The sequence below is a fragment of the Haliotis cracherodii genome, unplaced genomic scaffold (assembly GCF_022045235.1).
Source record: "Haliotis cracherodii isolate W230 unplaced genomic scaffold, xgHalCrac1.p SCAF_2, whole genome shotgun sequence".
NCBI classification, from domain to species: domain Eukaryota; kingdom Metazoa; phylum Mollusca; class Gastropoda; order Lepetellida; family Haliotidae; genus Haliotis; species Haliotis cracherodii.
Window position 1 is genome coordinate 73,692,179 of NW_027266275.1, and position 24,286 is coordinate 73,716,464.

At 43.1% G+C, this 24,286-nt stretch overlaps 1 protein-coding gene across 3 annotated transcripts in view; it reads left to right on the forward strand.

Moving 5' to 3' along the window:
- Positions 1–24,286, forward strand: part of LOC139469619 (short transient receptor potential channel 7-like) — a 177,458-nt gene that overhangs the window by 130,748 nt on the left and 22,424 nt on the right. For 2 of the 3 annotated variants that reach the window (XM_071251841.1, XM_071251839.1), the window contains 5 exons: positions 1,761–1,928; positions 10,885–11,146; positions 19,165–19,321; positions 22,512–22,633; positions 23,936–24,120. In XM_071251841.1, the coding sequence (XP_071107942.1) occupies positions 1,761–1,928; positions 10,885–11,146; positions 19,165–19,321; positions 22,512–22,633; positions 23,936–24,120 (894 nt within the window). Of the gene's footprint in view, positions 1–1,760; positions 1,929–10,884; positions 11,147–19,164; positions 19,322–19,398; positions 19,556–22,511; positions 22,634–23,935; positions 24,121–24,286 lie in introns of all 3 variants that reach the window. The other variant, XM_071251840.1, reaches the window with a different exon arrangement.

The following is a 24,286-nucleotide window of genomic DNA, read 5'->3' on the forward strand; positions in this document are numbered from 1 at the left end:
GTCACGTGTTGTGTTATATAGACCAGATACCGACAGCTAGTCACGTTGGGTGTTATATAGACCAGACACCGAAAGCTTGTTACGTGGGGTGTTATATAGACAAGATACCGACAGCTAGTCACGTTGGGTGTTATATAGACCAGACACCGACAGCTAGTCACGTTGGGTGTTATATAGACCAGACACCGAAAGCTAGTCAGGTGGGGTGTTGTATAGACCAGACACCGACCTCTAGTCACGCTGGGTATTATATAGACCAGACACTGACAGCTGTCACGTGGGGTGTTATATAGACCAGACACCGAAAGCTTGTTACGTGGGGTGTTATATAGACAAGATACCGACAGCTAGTCACGTTGGGTGTTATATAGACCAGACACCGACAGCTAGTTACGTGGGGTGTTATATAGACCAGACACCGAAAGCTAGTCATGTGGGGTGTTATATAGACCAGATACCGACAGCTAGTCACGTTGGGTGTTATATAGACCAGACACCGAAAGCTAGTCAGGTGGGGTGTTGTATAGACAAGACACCGAAAGCTAGTCACGCTGGGTATTATATAGACAAGATACCGACAGCTAGTCACGTTGGGTGTTATATAGACCAGACACCGAAAGCTAGTTACGTGGGGTGTTGTATAGACCAGACACCGAAAGCTAGTCACGTGGGGTGTTATATAGACCAGACACCGACAGCTAGTCACGTTGGGTGTTATATAGACCAGACACCGAAAGCTAGTCAGGTGGGGTGTTATATAGACCAGACACCGACCTCTAGTCACGCTGGGTATTATATAGACCAGACACTGACAGCTGTCACGTGGGGTGTTATATAGACCAGACACCGAAAGCTTGTTACGTGGGGTGTTATATAGACAAGATACCGACAGCTAGTCACGTTGGGTGTTATATAGACCAGACACCGACAGCTAGTCACGTTGGGTGTTATATAGACCAGACACCGAAAGCTAGTCAGGTGGGGTGTTGTATAGACCAGACACCGACCTCTAGTCACGCTGGGTATTATATAGACCAGACACTGACAGCTGTCACGTGGGGTGTTATATAGACCAGACACCGACAGCTTGTCACGTGGGGTGTTATATAGACCAGACACCGACAGGTAGACACATTGGGTGTTATACAGACCAGACACCGAGAGCTAGTCTCGTAAGGGTGTTATATAGACCAGACACAGGCAGGTAGTCACGTGGGGTGTTTTATAGAACAGACACAGGCAGGTAGTCACGTGGGGTGTTATATAGACCAGATACCGGCATCTAGTCACGCAAGGGTGTTATATAGACCAGACACACACAGCTTGTCACGTAGGGTGTTAAATAGACCAGAAACAGGCAGGTAGTCACGTTGGACGTTATATAGACCAGACACCGACAGCTAGGCACGTGGGGTGTTATATAGACCAGACACCGACAGCTAGGCACGTTGGGTGTTATATAGACCAGACACCGACAGCTAGGCACGTGGGGTGTTATATAGACCAGACACCGACAGCTAGGCACGTTGGGTGTTATATAGACCAGACACCGACAGCTTGTCACACAAGGGTGTTATATAGACCAGACACCGGCAGGTAGGTAGTCACCTGTGATATGGAGCATACAAAGACAGCATGTCACAGGTGCAGAGCATTACAGGCAGCCAGTCCTCTGTACATGCGTATATAAGTCCCCACTGTTTACGACAGGATTGTTTAGGAACTGTATACTCCATTGTTTACCTTCTTTGTGTCTTCAGTTCGTGGCGCACCCCAACTGTCAACAACACATGACTAGCATCTGGTACGGCTCTGAGATGGGATTCTTGCAGTCGCTCAACTGGTTCCGCAAACTCATATATCTCATCCTCTTCCTTCCCGCCATTCCATTCATGTGTATAGCCTATGTCTTCGCGCCTAATATCAAGGTAAGTCGTGAGTTCATGAGTAAAATCTTGTTTATAGTCCATGTTTCCGCGCCTAATACCAAGGAGAGTTGGTCGTGAGTTCATGAGTAAAATCTTGTATATAGCCCATGTCTCCGCGCCTAATACCAAGGAGAGTTGGTCGTGAGTTCATGAGTAAAATCTTGTATATAGCCCATGTCTCCGCGCCTAATACCAAGGAGAGTTGGTCGTGAGTTCATGAGTAAAATCTTGTATATAGCCCATGTCTCCGCGCCTAATACCAAGGAGAGTTGGTCGTGAGTTCATGAGTAAAATCTTGTATATAGCCCATGTCTCCGCGCCTAATACCAAGGAGAGTTGGTCGTGAGTTCATGAGTAAATTCTTGTATATAGCCTATGTCATCGCGTCTAATACTAAGGAGAGTCTTGAGTTCATGAGTAAAATCTTGTATATTGCCCATGTCGCCGCGCCGCATGTCATGTGGGGTGAAATGGGGTTTAACGTCGCGTCCATGATTATTGCACTTATATAGCGACGTGTGTGTGTGTGTGTGTGTGTGTGTGTGTGTGTGTGTGTGTGTGTGTCTGCTTTAACTAGTCCGGACTGATGCCGATTTATAGTGCTAGCCCACTGAGATACCATGCCGCAGTTTAACATGAATACCCCAATCACACAAAGTATACTGACTCCGAGCCGACCAGTCCTTGCTTTAGCCCCTTAGTGCCGAGCGCACATCTTTTAACGTCTTTTGGTATGGCGCGGCCGGCCGGGATCGAACCCCGGACCTTCCGCTCTCCGGGCGGACGCTCTACCACTAGACCACGGCGGCGGTCCCGCATGTCAGGATAAGTCGTGAATTCTGGAGAAAAGGCTTGTGTGTTTTCACGCCTAATGTCAATCCCTGAGCAAAATCTATCTTGCACATAGGCTATGTCCCCCCGCGTAATATCAAGGTGGGTCACACATTTATGTATATATCTCTTGTCTTCACAGCTAATTTTACGGTGAATCGTGAATTCACGAGTAACATGTTGTATATAGCCTATGTCTTCGCGCCTTATGTCAAGGTCACACGTGAATTCATGAGTAAGATCCTGTCCATAGCCTATGTCCTCGCGCTTAATATCAAGGTGACCTAGGAATTCAAATGTAGCCTAGGTCTTACTGCCTCCGTCGTTGGGAGTCAAGGTCAAAACAGATCCCTAGTTCATCATGTTTGTCAGAACCGTCTTCAGTTGGAATCGGTCGTCTGGCTCAGTGATCTGTGATTTTGTTGATTGCGTGTCTTCTCCTCCCGGTAAGTCATGCATTTATGTATAAATGTTGTATACAAATACACTCTCTAATTTAAGTTTAAGAGACGATAGGTTGGTTATATGGTTGCAACGATTGCTCATCGAACATCGAAGCACTGGTGTCTATTTCGAAGACCCATCTCCCGCTGAATAATTGTTTGTTCCATAAATGGTTACGTTCTTCCAAGCATTTAACCAGGTTTAATATGTAATACGTGTGATATGTATATCGTTGGAGTGTGGGGATTATTAATTTTGTCATTTCCTGTTCACCTTGCATATGACCTTGAGTTTTTTGAAGATCAGTAACCATTGTTGTCCCTTGTGAGTGAGTGGGTTAATATTAACGTCGCATCGGTATTATTTCAGCCATATAGCGACGAGAACAAGATGATATATACACAATTTAGTCATGAAGTTATATTTAACAACAAATTTATCGAACATGTTTAGGCATAACAATATTATCTATAACTGTTTAACACACGGGCTATACGGGTGGTACTTAACGGTACTTTAAACTATTCGGCAGAACCTTTGATAACCTTTGTTAATAAAAGCATCACTCCAAATTTAAAAACAAGCAACTAATTATACATATTCAAAATTACATATGCATATATATTTAAAAAATATCATACAGACCAATTTCTTTCAAGTAGCTCAAGATTTGATGCCCGCTTATACCTTGTGTTGACAGGATAATGCACTTTAGCTCAACGCAACATCAGCAACTTGTACTATTCGCGGCACACAAGCCTATATATAGCGGGTTATGGTGACCACAAGTCCCTCCGACCTGGATGAAATTAAAATTGTGATATGCAGTTGAAGTTTAACGTCTATTTCAGTCTTGGCGTGTTGTGCAAGCATACTTTTGATTGCGACTGTCTCGCTACTTCAGCATAAACTTGATATATGCATCTTTCCATCGTATAACCTGAAGTATTTATTTGAAAAAAAATCTTTGTTAGCTTACTTTACATTATTTTTATAAATATGATATTGTTCAAAGTAATATCAACTTGTATCAATTTGCGATTGATTACTACGTGTAGGTTTGAGCAAGAATATTGCTTACTGTCTTCTTTAGTTCACCATCTCCAGGTAAGACATCTAGAACAGGTGCGCGTCAGAGCGATGAGGTGTGGGTTGCAGATAATGTTCGGTATAGTGTCTGTCTCCGACTGTATTAACTGAGAAATTCGATCATTATGGCTATCGTGCAGACGTTACTCTATCGTCAGAACATGATAACGACTTTGAGCAAGTGTCATTAGACGACCATATATAGGTGAATTGTCTCTTTTCTTACACATTGCTGCTGTTGGATCGTGTTCTGGTCTAGACAGCGACCAAATGTCATCTGCTATAGCGCTGGTTCAACGGAGTTTCATTTCGGAAAGATATACCTAGCCGGACCTCATGGCTGTATAGTGAACTGTCTGCAATGAATTGAATACCACTGTAACAGGGGAAATAGTTGTCAATATGAGAAGCTGTTGGACATCTGCCCGACATGCATGTTTGTTGGAATTAGCGACACATCTCATTAAACAATATAAGACAAAGGTCGCAGATACAATTCGAATATTAACACTAAGGTAGAAGGTACAATTTGAAGTTTACACTTAGATATTAGATACAAATTTTGATTTTAACACTTAGGTAGAAGATACAATTTGAATTTAACAATTAGGTAGTAGGCTTAATTTGAATTTAACACATAGGTGGTAGATACAATTTCAATTAAACACTTATGTAGAAGTTACAATTTGAATATTAACACTTAGGTAGTAAAACAATTTGAATGTAACACTAAGGTAATAGATACAATTTAAATTCAACACCCACGTAGTGGATACAATTTAAATTTAACACTTAGGTAGAAGTTAAAATTTGAATTTCACACTTAGGTACTAGATACAATTTCAATGTAACACTAAGGTAATAGATACAATTTAAATTCAACACTTACGTAGTAGATACAATTTGAATTTAACACTTAGGTAGAAGTTAAAATTTGAATTTCACACTTACGTAGTAGATACAATTTGAATTTAACACTTAGGTAGACGTTACAATTTGAATTTAACACTTAGGTAGTAGATACAATTTAAATTCAACACTTAGGTAGTAGATACAATATAAATTTAACATTACGTCATGTATACTGCTCTGACCCTGACATGGCGTCGTATATTGTTATGACCCTGACATAACGTCATGTATACTGCTATAACCCTGACATTACGTCATGTATACTGCTATAACCCTGACATTACGTCATGTATACTGCTATAACCCTGACATAACGTCATGTATACTGCTATAACCCTGACATTACGTCATGTATACTGCTATAACCCTGACATTACGTCATGTATACTGCTATGACCCTGACATGGCGTCGTATATTGTTATGACCCTGACATAACGTCATGTATACTGCTATAACCCTGACATTACGTCATGTATACTGCTATAACCCTGACATAACGTCATGTATACTGCTATAACCCTGACATTACGTCATGTATACGGCTATAACCCTGACATTACGTCATGTATACTGCTATGATCAAGACATCACGTCATGTATACTGCTCTGATCCGGACATTACGTCATGTATTCTGCTGTGACCCAGACATTACGCCATATATACTGTTATGAGCCTGACATTACGTCATGTATACTGTTATGACCCAGACATTACGCCATGTATACTGTTATGATCGAGACATTACATAATGCATATTGTTATGGCCCTGACATTACGTCATGTATACTGCTTTAACCCTAACATTACATCGTATACTGTTTTGACGCTGACATTACGTCATGCATACTGTTATGACCCAGACATTACGCCATGTATACTGTTATGATCCGGACATTGCATCATGCATATTTTTATGGCCCAGACATTACGTCATGTATACTGCTTTAACCCTAACATTACGTCGTATACTGTTTTGACGCTGACATGACGTCATGTAAACTGTTATGACCCAGACATTACGTCATGTATACTGCTATGACTCTGATATTACGTCATGCATATTGTTATGGCCCAGACATTACGTCATGTATACTGCTATGACCCTGACATTACATCATGTAAACTGTTATGGCCCAGACATTACATCATGTATACTGTTATGACCCTGACATTACGTCATGTATACTGCTATGATCCAGACATTACGTCATGTATACTGCTATGACCCTGACATTACGTCATGTATACTGCTATGATCCAGACATTACGTCATGCATATTGTTATGGCCCTGACATTACGTCATGTATACTGCTATGATCCAGACATTACGTCATGTATACTGCTATGACCCTGACATTACGTCATGTATACTGCTATGATCCAGACATTACGTCATGCATATTGTTATGGCCCTGACATTACGTCATGTATACGTCTCTGACCCTGATATTACGTATTGTATACTGCTATTACTCTGACATTACATCATGTATACTGGAATGACCATGACATTACGTCATGTATACTGGAATGACCATGACATTTGTTAGCAGAACGTGGACAATCCACAGATCGTATCCCTACCTTGTCAGCTTGCTGATGGTTTAACCTCTTTAGTCATGAAAGCAAGGGGTCCTGTGTTCCAATCCGATCACGGGAATCGGAAAGTCAAATTACAAATACTTCCATGGTCCTGGCATAACGTCATGTTGAATGTAATGCCAATGACATTTTGACATGTATACTGTAACCTGATACTACGTCATGTACAAACTGATGGCCCTGATGAATGCTGGCGAACCCCGACACTGCGAGGTGCTGGGTAACGCTTGGTATAAGTGAGGTGAGGTGAAATGGGGTTTATCGTCGCGTCCAAGATTATTGCACTTATATAGCGGCGTGCATGCACGCGCGTGTGTGTGTGGCTGCTTGTACTAGTCCGGACTGATGCCGATTTATAGTGCCAGCTCACTGAGATACCATCTTTTAACGTCTTTTGGTATGACGCGGTCGGAGATCGAGCACCGGACCTTCCGCTCTCCGGGCGGACGCTCTACCACTAGACCACGGAGGCGGTCCTTGGTATACGACATGCATACAATGGTGTTTATTGGTGTTATCTCTGCGCCTTCAAGTATATGCGATTTTTAACGTCGACAAGTGGAGATCGAACTCGTCATTGTGACAGAAACGCAGGAGCTTCATGATGAAACTGCGCATGTATCAACTGGAGCTGTATTGGAGTCTGCTGGCTGATCCACTACGTTCAAAGCAATCAGTCACGCAAAGAATAACGACAGAAAATATCAATGTATCGGCCTGTTCATGTAGATAAGGCAGCCTAGCCGACTGTTTATGTGTCTTATTTTCAAATGAGGTTTACCTCATGTTGACTGTATTTCCTTCACTGCGGCGGCTTATGCGTCTCCGACATGACGGGGATGCTGACGGACGTACTGAACACTATGCGAAAGCATGGCAGCGCTTTGAAGCCATTAGATCTGGATTCGAATTCTGACATGTGCTTTCAATTTTTCTCAAGTTCATTCCTTAAATCGATTGCGCTTTATGATCATTACTTCATTAATAGGAATCACATGTACTAGATACTAAGCTTATTTGTGATATATTGGATTAATTTCATGCCTGTCTTTTTAGCATTATTCTTTCTCTGTTGCTATTTTGAGTCACTCTCATCCATATTGCATCTGCACATTTAACATGGTACTCTTCATCCGGGGAAGCAGCCAGGCATGATGTCACGTGACTTACAACATCGTCAGAACTGGCCTACCCAGCATGCGCCAGTATAATGTCCGCTGATTGTTTCCGGTTATAAGGCGGGAATGATTGGTTATCGATACACAACCTCTTTAAGTCTATAAATCAGTACAGCCTGATGCACCGACCGGTCATCAGTGGACTCTGCATCCTATTGGTTTCCAAGATGGTTCTAAATCTCCCCGTGGCGCTGCGTCAGGCGATCAATCTTACCCAGCACTCCACACCCTACTTCTTTTCCTAACACATCTTCCCTTGACCTTTTTTTTCCCAAATCAGTCACTTCAACATCTTAAAATTCACTCTCTAAAGCTAATTTAAAGACTTGTCTTAAATCTAGATCTTCCTTCTAAGCTAGGAGCGGTTAGATGTGTATTCAGATATGTGCGCTATCGTCGGTAGGGACCATCTACAGACTCCTAACATTGCTGGTCCGTCATTACCGTGAGAGGAGCAAGGCAATGGGATGCTGGCAGTGGGCAATCGATGGGGTATTTATTGTCACTGTAATGTCTAACTCAACCAGAGGAGTCGCTGCCAATAACTGAGACCGGATTAACGTTTTTTCACTGTCAGATTGAAATCACTTGGCTCCTTATCAAAAGTGAACCCATTTCATTGTTAAAATGAAAGTCATGCCGTGTAAGTCTCTTCAACTTCCTGAGGACAATCAGCGACGATTAAATCGGATAAGAATAAAGAAAGCACACCAACCATGAACTCAGAAGTATATTATCGGGAATGGAAACAGTGGCACAGCACCTTCATGATTGAATTAAAGACCTTTTGACTGTGGGATGATGGACTCTGTCCTGAATTTGGGTATTATATCGGTGCGATTATATCTGCGAGTTACACACACGCGTATCTGCCGGTAGATCACGAGGACGCGTATGTTTGTGAATGATGTACAATCCGTCAACTGTTGTTTAATTCTTAGGCCAAAGAAACTGCCAAATATCTACATGAATATCAACCAACTGTCCATCCTTAGAAACAGAGCCTTCATGAATATCCATCACCTGTCCATTCTTAGAAACAGAGCCTTCATGAATATCCATCACCTCTTCCATCCTTAGAAACAGAGCCTTCGTGAATCCACCCGGCAATGGAGAATTAAGGTTTAAGTACTGATGTTAAATCAGTCTCCCTATAAGTGGGCCACAATTGCCCCAGTCGTCGTGTGCGACCTGTGTCACATTGGACTTGTATGACATTCGGAACCCAGTGATCGTCGAACCAGACCACGTCTGTGCGGCTTTCGAGAATGACTAATGACATAATTGCCGAGAAAGTAGTCTGACGGTCAAAAGAAAGTATACACTTGAAAATTGGATTTCACCCAAAAAATTACAAACGTTATCTGAACGTTACTAGGCTGATTTTTTTGCGTTCTGTAACCTGCTCAAACTGATCATGTCAATGCCTGCTTCAACCTGCTCATCACATCACACTCGAATAAGCATTTCTAGTTCGTTTTATTGTAGCTACCATGGGTGTGTACTTTGGTTTGTCCGGCAGTGTATCGCCTATGACACAAACGGATCGGACCCAAGCTGTGCAAGTTACCTGGACGTTCCCCAGTGTTGTGATACATCTACGACAGCATAAAGGGCCAGACTGACCACACCGTCGTTACGTTTACGACCTTTACGAGATTTGAGTACGATTAGGAACACTTACGATACATGACTCATCTTGCGATAGTTTGTACAATATGCCCTATCAGGACCCTCGTTCCCTCGAGAGACAATGGAAATTACAGATGCTAAAGATTCAGTAAAAACGCGTTTCAGTCGTCACTTAGATTGGTCAGCTGAACCCCGTCTATGCAGTGGGAGATGATCTGTTTATAGAACACTGAAAAACAGTTTGAAGCGAACATAATTGGACCTAACACTGTAAAAATCGAACATTTATTTTCGCTCTTTAATACTGTATTTCTAAGGTTGTTACTGAAGTTAAAACAAGACCATTCGAGAACGTGACATTTTTCAGGTTCGGGTACCGGATCATTGCAATTATTGCAGCGAGGAGAGATATCATTCTCTTTGCTCTATGGCCACAGTGACAAAGACGAAGTCACGTAAGAATAACGTCGTCATGGCGTCACGTCGTTCTGTCGTTCCTGTTGCAATTCTTGTTATCGCATGTGACTATTAATTGCATACGTCGCCATGAGGTACCTTTACCCCAAATTCTTAAAAAAACTGTATGACAAGAGGTATGACTTCAACTTTCCAATACTCAGCTCTCCCTTTATGGCCAGCAATATTACTGTAGCTACAGCCCTTGGTGTTAACATTTCACAACTTTTCCGGTACAATCGAGCATGCACCTTTTACCAAGATTTCAAAGACATACGAGTTCGACAACGGTTACGACATTAAAAGCCCTTAGTAAAGCATTTGTGGTGGACAGTTAGGGGACATTCATGTTCGATGCAAAGTGTATTTTGAGTATGTATTACCATATGTTCACGTGTTATATTCAAGTGAACTCTTGACTCTCTTTTGCATGTGTTTATGACCGGTGCCATCGGTTTGGTCACACTAATAATTGGTGAATGATAATTAACGCGACAGACCATTGAGACGGGGACCTGGGGGTCAGGCTCGCTGACTTGGTTGATGCATGTCATCGTATCCCAATTGCGTAGATCGATGCTAATGATGTCAGTCACTGGATTGTTTGGTCCAGACTCTATTTTTCACAGACCACCGTCATATAGCTGGAATATTGCTGAGTGCGGCGTTAAGCAAAAAACAAACAATCACGGGTTTCACATCATTGATCAGTGTGAGGAATCGTACCCTGTTTTCTGTGTGGCTTGAGCAGACCAGTCTACCCAACCACTCACACACACTATGTACACTATCTCTAATTCTCCCTTCAGTTTGGGCGCATCATGCGCTGCCCAGTGACGAAGTTCATCACGCACACGACGTCACACATCTGTTTCCTCATCCTCCTGGCGGCCGCCACGTTCCGCATCACCGAGTCAGGGGAGACAATCACCTCCACCACTGAGATTAATGAAACCAAGTACGCCCATCTCAGCAGCGAGGAGAAGATACAGAATATCTTGAAGGAAACCCTCCGCCCAGCGAGTACTCTCATCACTCATGTGCAGATCTGTATAGTATTTTGGATATTAGGTGAGCTACTGCACGTATAGATAATTATAGTATTTTGGATATTTGGTGAGTTAGGGCAACTACATCTGTTTAGTAATGTGGACATTCGGTGAGTTAGGGCACCTACATCTGTTTAGTATTTTGGATTTAGGTGAGTTAGGGCAACTACATCTGTATAGTATTTTGGATATTTGGTCAGTTATGGCAACTACATCCGTATAGTATTTTGTATACTTGGTGAGTTAGGGCAACTACATCTGTATAGTATTTTGGATTAAGGTGAGTTAGGGCAACTACATCTGTATAGTATTTTGGATTTAGGTGAGTTAGGGCACCTACATCTGTATAGTAATTTGGATTTAGGTGAGTTAGGGCAATTACATCTATATAGTAATTTGGATTTAGGTGAGTTAGGGCAACTACATCTGTATAATATTTTGGATATAGGTGAGTAAGGGCACCTACAAGTTAGGGCAACTACATCTGTATAGTATTTTGGATTAAGGTGAGTTAGGGCACCTACATCTGTATAGTAATTTGAATTTAGGTGAGATAGGGCAACTACATCTGTATAGTAATTTGGATTAAGGTGAGTTAGGGCACCTACATCTGTATAGTATTTTGGATTAAGGTGAGATAGGGCAACTACATCTGTTTAGTATTTTGGATTTAGGTTAGTTAGGGCACCTACATCTGTATAGTATTTTGGATTTAGGTGAGTTAGGGCAACTACATCTGTATAGTAATTTGGATTTAGGTGAGTAAGGGTAACTACATCTGTATAGCAATTTGGATTAAGGTGAGTTAGGGCAACTACATCTGTATAGTAATTTGGATTAAGGTGAGTTAGGGCAACTACATCTGTATTATATTTTGGATTTAGGTGAGTTAGGACACCTACATCTGTATAGTAATTTGGATTTAGGTGAGTTAGGGCAACTACATCTATATAATAATTTGGATTTAGGTGAGTTAGGGCAACTACATCTGTATAATATTCTGGATTTAGGTGAGTAAGGGCACCTACATCTGTATAATATTTTGGATTAAGGTGAGTTAGGGCAACTACATCTGTATAGAATTTTGGAATTAGGTGAGTTAGGGCACCTACATCTGTATAATATTTTGGATTTATGTGAGTTAGGGCACCTACAAGTTAGGGCAACTACATCTGTATAGTATTTTGGATTAAGGTGAGTTAGGGCACCTACATCTGTATAGTAATTTGGATTAAGGTGAGATAGGGCAACTACATCTGTATAGTAATTTGGATTTAGGCGAGTTAGGGCACCTACATCTGTTTAGTAATTTGGATTTAGGTGAGTTAGGGCACCTACATCTGTATAGTAATTTGGATTTAGGTGAGATAGGGCAACTACATCTGTATAATATTTGGATTTAGTTGAGTTAAGGCAACTACATCCGTATAGTAATTTGGATTAAGGTGAGTTAGGGCACCTACATCTGTATAATATTTTGGATTTAGGTGAGTTCGGGCACCTACATCTGTATAGTAATTTGGATTTAGGTGAGTTAGGGCAACTACATCTGTATAATATTTTGTATTTAGGTGAGTTAGGGCACCTACATCTGTATAGTATTTTGGATTTAGGTGAGTTAGGGCAACTACATCTGTATGATAATTTGGATTAAGGTGAGTTAGGGCACCTACATCTGTATAGTATTTTGGATTTAGGTGAGTTAGGGCAACTACATCTGTATAATATTTTGTATTTAGGTGAGTTAGGGCACCTACATCTGTATAGTATTTTGGATTTAGGTGAGTTAGGGCACCTACATCTGTATAGTAATTTGGATTAAGGTGAGTTAGGGCACCTACATCTGTATAATATTTTGGATTTAGGTGAGTTAGGGCAACTACATCCGTATAGTAATTTGGATTAAGGTGAGTTAGGGCACCTACATCTGTATAATATTTTGGATTTAGGTGAGTAAGGGCAACTACATCTGTATAATATTTTGTATTTAGGTGAGTTAGGGCACCTACATCTGTATAGTATTTTGGATTTAGGTGAGTTAGGGCAACTACATCTGTATAGTATTTTGGATTTACGTGAGTTAGGGCAACTACTTCTGTATAGTATTTTGGATTTAGGTGAGTTAGGGCAACTACATCTGTATAGTAATTTGGATTTAGGTGAGTTAGGGCAACTACATCTGTATAGTAATTTGGATTTAGGTGAGTTAGGGCAATTATAGTTATGTAAAGTATTTTGCATATTATGTGAGGGCATGTTAGTTGTATTTTGGATATTGAGTTACTGCACCTGCAGATGTGTATTATAATAATATAATGAATGTAATATGACGGTATAATATATAATTTATAGATTTGGAACACATACGGTAAAATGCCACGTTAGGATGTCCTTAGCCAATGATATGTGAGTTAGATTATGTGCATTCATGACTTCAAACGTGTCAGGATGATTGACAACGTGTATAATAGGTAAGTATTATCGGGACTGTATGTTTGGCGCTTTGGGTATGTATTGTAATAGTTAAATAATCTTCCAGTGCATTTGAATAACATGTCCAGATGTATGTAGAAACGTAACTAAACATGTAAAATGTTTTGTATGATGTGAATAATAACTCCATTTCTAAATTTGATCTCATTCTGCGATTTCTAAGCATGTTTTATCGGCATGGATCTCATACTGTAGGTGTTTGATAAATACTACCTGCCTTCTGCTTCTGCTTATATGCATGCGGGTAGACACCTGTTTCCATGTTGATGGGTGCTTGGTGTTGCTTGGCAACCATCGTGCTATAGCAATGCGAATGAAGCCTATTGCTCCTTCTTGCGCATGCCCATTACGACTAGTAGACCAGTGTTCTAGAACCTGACTAGTCCCTGGGACAAGGTAAGTGCTCGCAGCGACCTTCCGGACAGCGGTAACACCACCTCGCTGCTGTGCAGGGTAACTAATGCATCAATCACACTGACAATGTCCTGAAACACATGCCCGTATCCTATGTATTCAACAGTTGCCTAACAAACTCCCCTCGATAAACTCACCTTGGTATATCCAAAAGTTGTCAGTCTTACCCCTCGATAAACTCACCTTGTTATAACCAACTGTTGTCAGTCTAAACCCTCAATAAACGTATCTTGGTATATCCTACTTCTGTCAGTCTAACCCCTCGATAAATTCACCTTGGTATATCCTCCACCTGTCACTGTAACCCCTCGATAAACAACTCACCTTGTTATAACCTACTTTTGTCAGTATAACCCCTCCATAGACTTACCTTCGTATATCTTATATTTATTAGTCTAACCCCTCCTTAAACTCGCCTTGGTATACGCTGCAGATGACAGTCCAGATATATTGATACCTTCTACAATCACCCCAATACCCCAACCATTACCTCAATACCCACACACACACAACACCCCAACCATCACTTCAATACCCACACACACCACACACCAACCTTCAATTCAATACCCACCCACACACCACACACCAACCTTCACTTCAATACCCAACCACACACCACAGCCCAACCATCACTTCAATACCTACCCACACACCACACACCAACCATTACCTGAATACCCACCCACACACCACACCCCAACTATCACTTCAATACCCACCCACACACTACACCCTGACCATCACCTCAATACCTACCCACACACCACACAGCAGCCATCACCTGAATACCCAGCCACACACTACACCCCAACCATCACGTCAATACCCACCCACATACAACACCCCAACCATCACTTCAATACCCACCCACACACTACACCCTGACCATCACCTCAATACCCACTCACACACTAAACACCAATCATCACCTATACACCCACACACCACACACCACACACCAACCATCACTTCAATACCCACCCACACACTACGCACCAACCATCACTTCAATACCCACCCACACACCACTACCCAACCATCACCTCAAAACCCAGCCACACACCACTACCCAACCATCACTTCAATACCCACCCACACACTACACCCAAACCATCACTTCAATACCCACCCAAACACCACTACCCAACCATCACCTCAATACCCACACATCGCACACCAACCATTACTTCAATACCAACCCACACACCACACACCAACCTTCACCTCAAAACCCAGCCACACACCACACCCAAACCACCACTTTAATACCCACCCACACACCACTACCCAACCATCACCTCAATACCTACCCACACACCACTACCCAACCATCACTTCAATATCCACCCACACACTACACCCAAACCATCACTTCAATACCCACCCACACACACACTACCCAACCATCACTTCAATACCCACCCGCACACCACTACCCAACCATCACTTCAATACCCACACCACACACCAACCATCACTTCAATACCAACCCACACACCACACACCAACCTTCACCTCAAAACCCAGCCACACACCATAGCCCAACCACCACTTTAATACCCACCCACACACCACACACCAACCATCACCTCAATACCTACCCACACACCACTACCCAACCATCACTTCAATACCCACCCACACACTACACCCAAACCACCACGTCAATACCCACCCACACACCACACCCCAACCATCACTTCAATACCCACCTACACACCACACCCCAACCATCACTTCAATACCCACCCACACACCACAGCCCAACCATCACTTCAATACCCAGCCACACACTACACCCAAACCATCATTTCAATATCCACCCACACACTATACCCAAACCATCATTTCAATATCCACCCACACACTATACCCCAACCATCAATTCAATACCCACACACCACTACCCAACCATCACTTCGATACCCACCCACACACCACACCCCAACCATCACCTCAATACCCACCCACCCACCCGACCCCATCATCACCCACTTGCCTTGTTCACTCTACCCTGGCGCTCATTGCCCCTTCATGGTCACGGCCCGCCACTCCCGGAGCCTTGGCATCGTGTCTGAAATAGTCGTCTAATGTTTATCAGTCCCTCTAAAAATACACCTACCACAGCGCATATGGTCGAACATAGCCTCGTGTAGCTGGGATATTAACTACCATGACGTTGACTACAGCAACAGTCAACATAACTATGGTCGAACATAGCCTCGTGTAGCTGGGATATTAACTACCATGACCTTAAGTATAGCAACAGTCAACATAACTAGGTGCGACTACAACAATAGACACTGACAACGTATCGTGGTGCGACTACGACCACAACATGACATTATGCAACAAAGGGAAACAGACGTCAGCATGACGTTATCAGAATATGAGGATCAGATGTTATCATGGTGTTATCTGACTAGGAGAAACAGACGTAAGCATTGCGTTATCTGCCCAGGGAAACAAAGGCTAGGGGAAACACACGCTGTCAGCGCGATATTATCAGACTAGGGGAAATAGACGTTGTCAGCATGACCTTATCTGACTAGGGGAAACAGACGTAAGCATGGCGTTATCTGACTGGGGAAAACAGACGTAAGCATGGCGTTATCTGACTGGGGAAAACAGACATAAGCCTGGCGTTATCTGACTAGGGGAAACAGACGTAAGTCTGGCGCTATCTGACTAGGGGAAACAGACGTAAGCATGGCGTTATCTGACTAGGAGAAACAGACGTAAGCATGGCGTTATCTGACTAGGGGAAACTGACGTAAGCATGGCGTTATCTGACTAGGGGAAACAGACGTAAGCATGGCGTTATCTGACTAGGAGAACCAGACGTAAGCATGGCGTTATCTGACTAGGAGAATCAGACGTAAGCATGGCGTTATTTGACTTGGGGAAACAGACGTAAGTCTGGCGTTATCTGACTAGGAGAAACAGACGTAAGCATGGCGTTATCTGATTAGGGGAAACAGACATAAGCCTGGCGTTATCTGACTAGGGGAAACAGACGTAAGTCTGGCGTTATCTGACTAGGGGAAACAGACGTAAGTCTGGCGTTATCTGACTAGGGGAAACAGACGTAAGCATGGCGTTATCTGACTAGGGGAAACAGAGGTAAGTCTGGCGTTTTCTGACTGGGGAAACAGACGTAAGCATGGCGTTATCTGACTAGGAGAAACAGACGTAAGCATGGCGTTATCTGACTAGGAGAAACAGACGTAAGCCTGGCGTTATCTGACTAGGGGAAACAGACGTAAGTCTGGCGTTATCTGACTAGGAGAATCAGACGTAAGCATGGCGTTATCTGACTAGGAGAAACAGACGTAAGCATGGCGTTATCTGACTAGGAGAAACAGACGTAAGCATGGCGTTATCTGACTAGGAGAATCACACGTAAGTCTGGCGTTATCTGACTAGGAGAATCAGACGTAAGCATGGCGTTATCTGACTAGGGGAAACAGACGTAAGCATGGCGTTATCTGACTAGGAGAAACAGACGTAAGCATGGCGTTATCTGACTAGGAGAAACAGATGTAAGCATGGCGTTATCTGACTAGGAGAATCACACGTAAGTCTGGCGTTATCTGACTAGGAGAATCAGACGTAAGCATGGCGTTATATGACTAGGAGAATCAGACGTAAGCATGGCGTTATCTGACTAGGAGAAACAGACGTAAGCATGGCGTTATCTGACTAGGGGAAACAGACGTAAGCATGGCGTTATCTGACTAGGAGAAACAGAAGTTAGCATGGCGTTATTAGACTGGGGAAACAAAGACTAGGGGAAACAGATGCTGTCAGCACGTCACTATCAGACTGGGAGACACAGATGTCATCATATCATAATGCGTCTATACAATGCACTTTTCAATGTGATATCTCCAGTCTGTGACAGTGGACACCGCGACTAGGAATGAGACTCTGGTTCTGACGCGCTGTCTGCACAGCCTTGAGACTTGTTACTACAATACCCATCTATGAATATAAAAACAATCTAGCTGTCTATCTTACAGAAACTTAATCAGAAAACCGCAGCATAATCACATTACATTTTTTACATTCACGATCAGTTTCAGCACGTTTGACCTATTGCTGCACAAAAAAACCCATAAAGTGTCAGTAATATCGTTCAGAAACCAACCATCAATCATCATACAAAAATGATGCTCCGAATTACAATATTTCATTAGGGTGATCACACATAATCTTCCACTGGGCGTGTGGTGTCTAAGAAGATTTCACAAACATTTGCAAATACCCGCAAAGCCTACATATCGGTATGAAGAACGAGAGAGTTGGGTTTAACGCCGCTTTTAACAGTAATCGCGGCGTGTCAGCTTAATGTGGGAGGAAAGCCCGAAGTGATGCAGGTCTCAGACGTTTACCACCTCGGTGAAACCCACGAGCACGGGTATGGTACTCACAAACCTAGAAACAAAAGCGGGGCGAACCGGGATTCGAACCCATAGTCCTAGGTTTCTGGCGTGCCCAAGGGACGCAACTCTGCACAGCGCCTTAGACGACTGGGCCACCCGTGCTCCCCGATATGGTGACCAATCACATTCCTTATCGCGGCCTACTTCTTCCCTACAGCTCTTAGTGTATGTTTATAGAAAGGTGAACATGGCGACAATGGCACTTCCGGTACTGGGAGAGTAACACGGAAAACCAAGTATACTGACTTTGAGGAATATTGACGTTGTTCGACAATCATTCCAAGGTGTTTCACGCAAACTTAACCACATGAGTTGTATGTGCAAGACGTCAGTCTAAGTTAGATCTTACAATCATAATGGTGTATGACACTTACAATGAAACAGCACACCAGAACAGACTTTCAGAACAAAAACTAATTTTTGGTTTAGTAAGATTCTTATCAGACTCAAATTCAATATTTTAGATGGAAAACTGATAAACATTTCACGAACTGTAGCCAGTACACGCGGCGATGTTAACACCGCGACTGTCGTTGTCGTAGACGCACGCACAGCATCCAGCGCATTGCGTGCCCTTGATGATAGGCTAAAGGCCTGCGGTATCTGACGGGGATAATATGTGCACCGTTTGTCAAGCAAGAAGGTAACACTTTGCATGAATCTATTCTACTCCGTTTCATTGCAGGTCTTCTATGGATTGAATGCAAACAAGTGTACATCTCAGGAGCCCGGGCTTACACCACGGACTATTATAACTTCATTGATTTTAGTGTCTTATCTATGTATCTAGCATCATACGTCCTTCGATTCTTCACGGAGTACCAGGTAGCGGCGGCCGACAGGTAAACACAGTTATCGCCCTTCCCTTCTCACCCCACAGTCTAGCCATGTAGATAGCTCCAACTCTCTCTCATTGCAGGTGTGTTATGGATCGAGTGCAAGCAGGTGTACCACTCTGGCGCCCGATCCTATACCACGGACTATTATAACTTTATGGATTTCAGTATGCTAACAATGTATCTTGCTTCGTATGTGTTGCGGTTCTTCACAGAGTACAAGGTATCGGAGGCCGACAGGTAACCAATCCACCGCGACTTTCTGCCGGGCTTTGTCTGTGTTTGTGTCTGTCGTTCGTCTCTCTATCTTGAGGCACCAACTTCTAACACAGGAGACATATGGTTGTGTGTGTTGCCACAGCTCACCTGGTTGTCATGTGTGTCTAACCAATACACATGTATTTGCACTACTTTTGTTTTGATAAATGCAGTTTCTAAATGTCTACCTATATTCTACATACACAACACCTCCACAATTATGGGTCCGTACACGCAAAGGAACGCGGTGCGTTGTCTTATCTTAATACTAAGGTAGCCTAGTGGTATGTGCGGCTGCACGACATGGACAAGAGTTGAGTTTTATTCCCACATAGTTACGTCGTCTCATCTACCATCATATTGCTGTAAAGTGGTTCAAGCGATACGAGACCTTGTCGCGTCCGCCTAGTGATTAACTCAGCTTCCAGTAAAGCCACTGTATTATATATGATGTCGGAGTGCTTTATAGGTCATAGTTGATCGAGAGGGCGTTGTATGTGAAATATCTTAACACAAAAGTTCATACACAGACATTGCTTTGTCGATGCCGATATTAATGATGTTATCCGTCTTGACATTGTGAATCATCGATCTATATGAACAAATGAAATGAATGAAATCCCGTGTGTATTTGTTTGATAAATACGATCCTCTTTAATTTCATATCGGAGGTAGGATTGATGCTGTCTTCAGACATGCAGGTTCCTTTGTATCTAAAGTACACACAAGCGATATGTTTTTCTATCGACAAAGACGCGCGTCCAGCCTAGTCTAGCGACGTCGTTAACGACGTGCGAAACGGTGCTACATCGCTGTCACGTACACAGGGCACATTGTCGGTGTTTGGGTGGCACGATGTGTATCTGGGGTGGTCTGAGTGTCAGGGCACACTGTCGGTGTTTGGGTGACACGTTTAGCATGTGGAGTGAAACAGAGTCGAGGCACGTTGTCGGTGTTTGGGGGGCACAGTATGCACGTGGAGTTAGACAGAGAGTCGAGGCTCACATTGTCGGTGTTTGGGGGGAACAGTATGCACGTGGAGTGAAACAGAGTCGAGGCACGTTGTCGGTGTTTGGGGGGCACAGTATGCACGTGGAGTGTGACAGAGAGTCGAGGCTCACATTGTCGGTGTTGGGGTGGCACAGTATGCACGTGGAGTGTGACAGAGAGTCAGGGCACATTGTCGGTGTTTGGGGGGAACAGTATGCACGTGGAGTGAGACAGAGAGTCGAGGCACGTTGTCGGTGTTTGGGGGGGCACGTTATGCATGTGGAGTGTGACAGAGACGGGGCACATTGTCGGTGTTATGGGGGCACAGTGTGCACGTGGATTGTGACAGAGAGTTGGGGCACATTGTCGGTGTTGGGGGGGGCACAGTATGCACGTGAAGTGTAACAGAGAGTCGGGCCACATTGTCGGTGTTAGGGGGGCACAGTGTGCACGTGGAGTGTGACAGAGAGTCGGAGCACATTATCAGTGGTTGGGAGGCACAGTGTGCACGTGGAGTGTGACAGAGAGTCGAGGCACATTGTCAGTGGCTGGGTGGCACATTATGCTCGTGGAGTGTGACAGAGAGTCGGGGCACATTGTCAGTGGTTGGGGGGCACAGTATGCACGTGGAGTGTGACAGAGAGTCGGGGCACATTGTCAGTGGCTGGGTGGCACATTATGCACGTGGAGTGTGACAGAGAGTCGGAGCACACTGTCAATAGTAGCGTGGCACGTTGTGTATCTGGTGTGTGTCGGAGCCGCATGTCGTCTGCTGCTCGAACCGTAATCAGACTTGCATCACCGGAAGTGAGCCCACACATACCACGTATTGTCTCGCATTTCACCGGAAGTGAATCTTCATACCCCATATTGTCGTGTGTTCACGAAGTACTCTTTGTTGTATCAGTACGCACTTTACCCGAAGCAGCATGAATTGAGGTCGAGGTCGCGGCACAACCTTTTCAGCATAATAAGAACTTGAACCATACGTCATGACCTTTATATCAAGGACACTGCGTCGGCTACAGTACGAACTGGGAGCCTAAGCTGAACTATCTACGTTGCATGTTCACTAAATGTTTCTCTCTAACACACAAACGAACTATTTCTAACACGCCATTTGTCTATATTCTGATGGAATACCCTCAAACACGATACATTTATATGCAGCAGACATAGTGTTAAAATACACGTATGAAAACCGTCAAATGTATTTATTCCCTGAACGACAGTGGTTCCTAAATATTAGATAATATTTTTGTCCTTGAAAAGGAAAAGACAAAGCACGTAGAACTTATATGCAGCTTGTTGATAGGAATTTGATGTTAACATGAACATTGTCGTATTTTTTGTGATGGTTACAATGACCATATCTTGATAGACGGGCATGCAGAATATTTAAACTTATCTGTTATATTTACCTACGCAACGAATTATATAACCTTAATGTTGTGGCGATGAAACGAATCGTCTTACACGATATATCGCGCTATCGGAGTTCGAGTTAACGAGATTCCCCTCTAAACACTATTAAATTCTGTATCCTTGCCACATCCATCCTTGTGTTGACGAATAATGTCTTTACTCCCGCCACGTCACTGGTGAGAGGTTATCCCCTGAGCTCGCCGCGTTCATACAGGCGTTAGGTAATTGACAGCACGGCCTTTATATACTCCATGAATGCTAATAGGATATCGAACATTTTTCACTGCCAAATGAAACATCAGAAGTGACGCACGCGAATGAATAGTTCAGCTTAAGGCGAAGTATACACAGTCACTTTATAATATGAAGTTTTTGCCCAGTGCACACTAGTATCAACAATAAAATAAATCGTTCTATATGTAACAATGTAATTTGTTCAGCAATTTTATTTTGCAGTATGTAATAACATCGCTTATACATATGATGAGTCGCAGTTGGTGTACACGAGTGATATGTATTGCAGGACGTCCAATGGCACTAATCGGGCGAGAGAACTACTTATGCAACAAAACCACACATACTTCCATCTTCTGGTTGCTGAGATTAAGAACCCGAACCATAAGATCAATTACTTCATGGAAGCATGTAAGTCAATAGGGGTTGCAGATTTTCTTCACCGCATTCCCCGAATGCTCTTATTTCATAGGACCGTTAGCTTTGCGGGATCATAACGGCGTACTTAGTCACTGGTCTACTACACCCAACAGGGCAGGCGCAGAGTTGGCTTAGCGCTCTACAAAGTTGAAATAGAGCTGTACAAAGTTGAAATAACACTGTACAAAGTTGAAATAGCACTGTACAAAGTTGACATAGAGCTGTACAAAGTTGAAATAGAGCTGTACAAAGTTGACATAGCACTGTACAAAGTTGAAATAACACTGTACAAAGTTGAAATAGAGCTGTACAAAGTTGACATAGAGCTGTACAAAGTTGACATAGAGCTGTACAAAGTTGAAATAGCACTGTACAAAGTTGACATAGAGCTGTACAAAGTTGACATAGAGCTGTACAAAGTTGAAATAGCACTGTACAAAGTTGACATAGGGCTGTACAAAGTTGACATAGAGCTGTTCAACGTTGACATAGAGCTGTACAAAGTTGACATAGGGCTGTACAAAGTTGCCTTGGAGCTGTACAAAGTTGCCATGGAGCTGTACAAAGTTGACATAGAGCTGTACAAAGTTGCCATGGAGCTGTACAAAGTTGACATAGAGCTGTACAAAGTTGACATAGAGCTGTACACCGTTGACATAGAGCTGTACAACGTTGGCATAGAGTTGTACAACGTTGGCATAGAGCTGTACAACGTTGGCATAGAGCTGTACAAAGTTGGCATAGAGCTGTACAACGTTGGCATAGAGCTGTTCAACGTTGACATAGAGCTGTACAAAGTTGACATAGGGCTGAACAACGTTGGCATAACTCTGTTCAAGCATAGCATAGAGCTTCTTTAGAGCATTTAGAAGTTTGAGTACTAATAAGGATAAAATATATGGATGAACAAGTTCTTTATTACAAATAGGAGCGACGTTTCCGTGTAGATTCGTTATCAAGAAATTGATGATAAATTGATTGATAACGGTGTAAGAACCTTCACCGAAACGTCGCTCCTAATTGTAATAAAAAAAAGTTGTTTGTCCATATATCGTATCCTTCATATGCATATAGCTGTACAAAATCGGCATACCGTTCACAACGCTGGCATAGCTCTCTACATTTATGCGTCTGTGATTCGAATGTTGTAATCTGTGCTGGAATAGCGCTGTATATCTTTGTTGTATTGGTTGAAAATAAATAGGTAAATAAGCTTGCCGGATAGGAAGGGGACATGGCATGACGTGACAAGATTTAAAAGAACGTGACAAGATTTTCTGTCTGCCATTCCAGCACGGTTCCATTGGGAAGCCAACGACCCTGAGATTGTCTCCGACGTCTTGTTCGCCATTGCCAACGTCATCAGCTTTGCACGCACCACCTACCTCATGCCAGCCTTCGAGGTGTTGGGCCCCCTGCAGATATCCCTAGGGCGCATGATCGGCGATATCACCAGGTTCATGGTGCTGTTTACCCTGGTGAGTACAACATGAGTAAGTCATTGTACGTTTACCTTGGTGAGTACAGCATGAGTAAGTCATGGTTTGTTTACCTTGGTGAGTACAACATGAGTAAGTCATGGTTTGTTTACCTTGGTGAGTACAACATGAGTAAGTCATGGTTTGTTTACCTTGGTGAGTACAG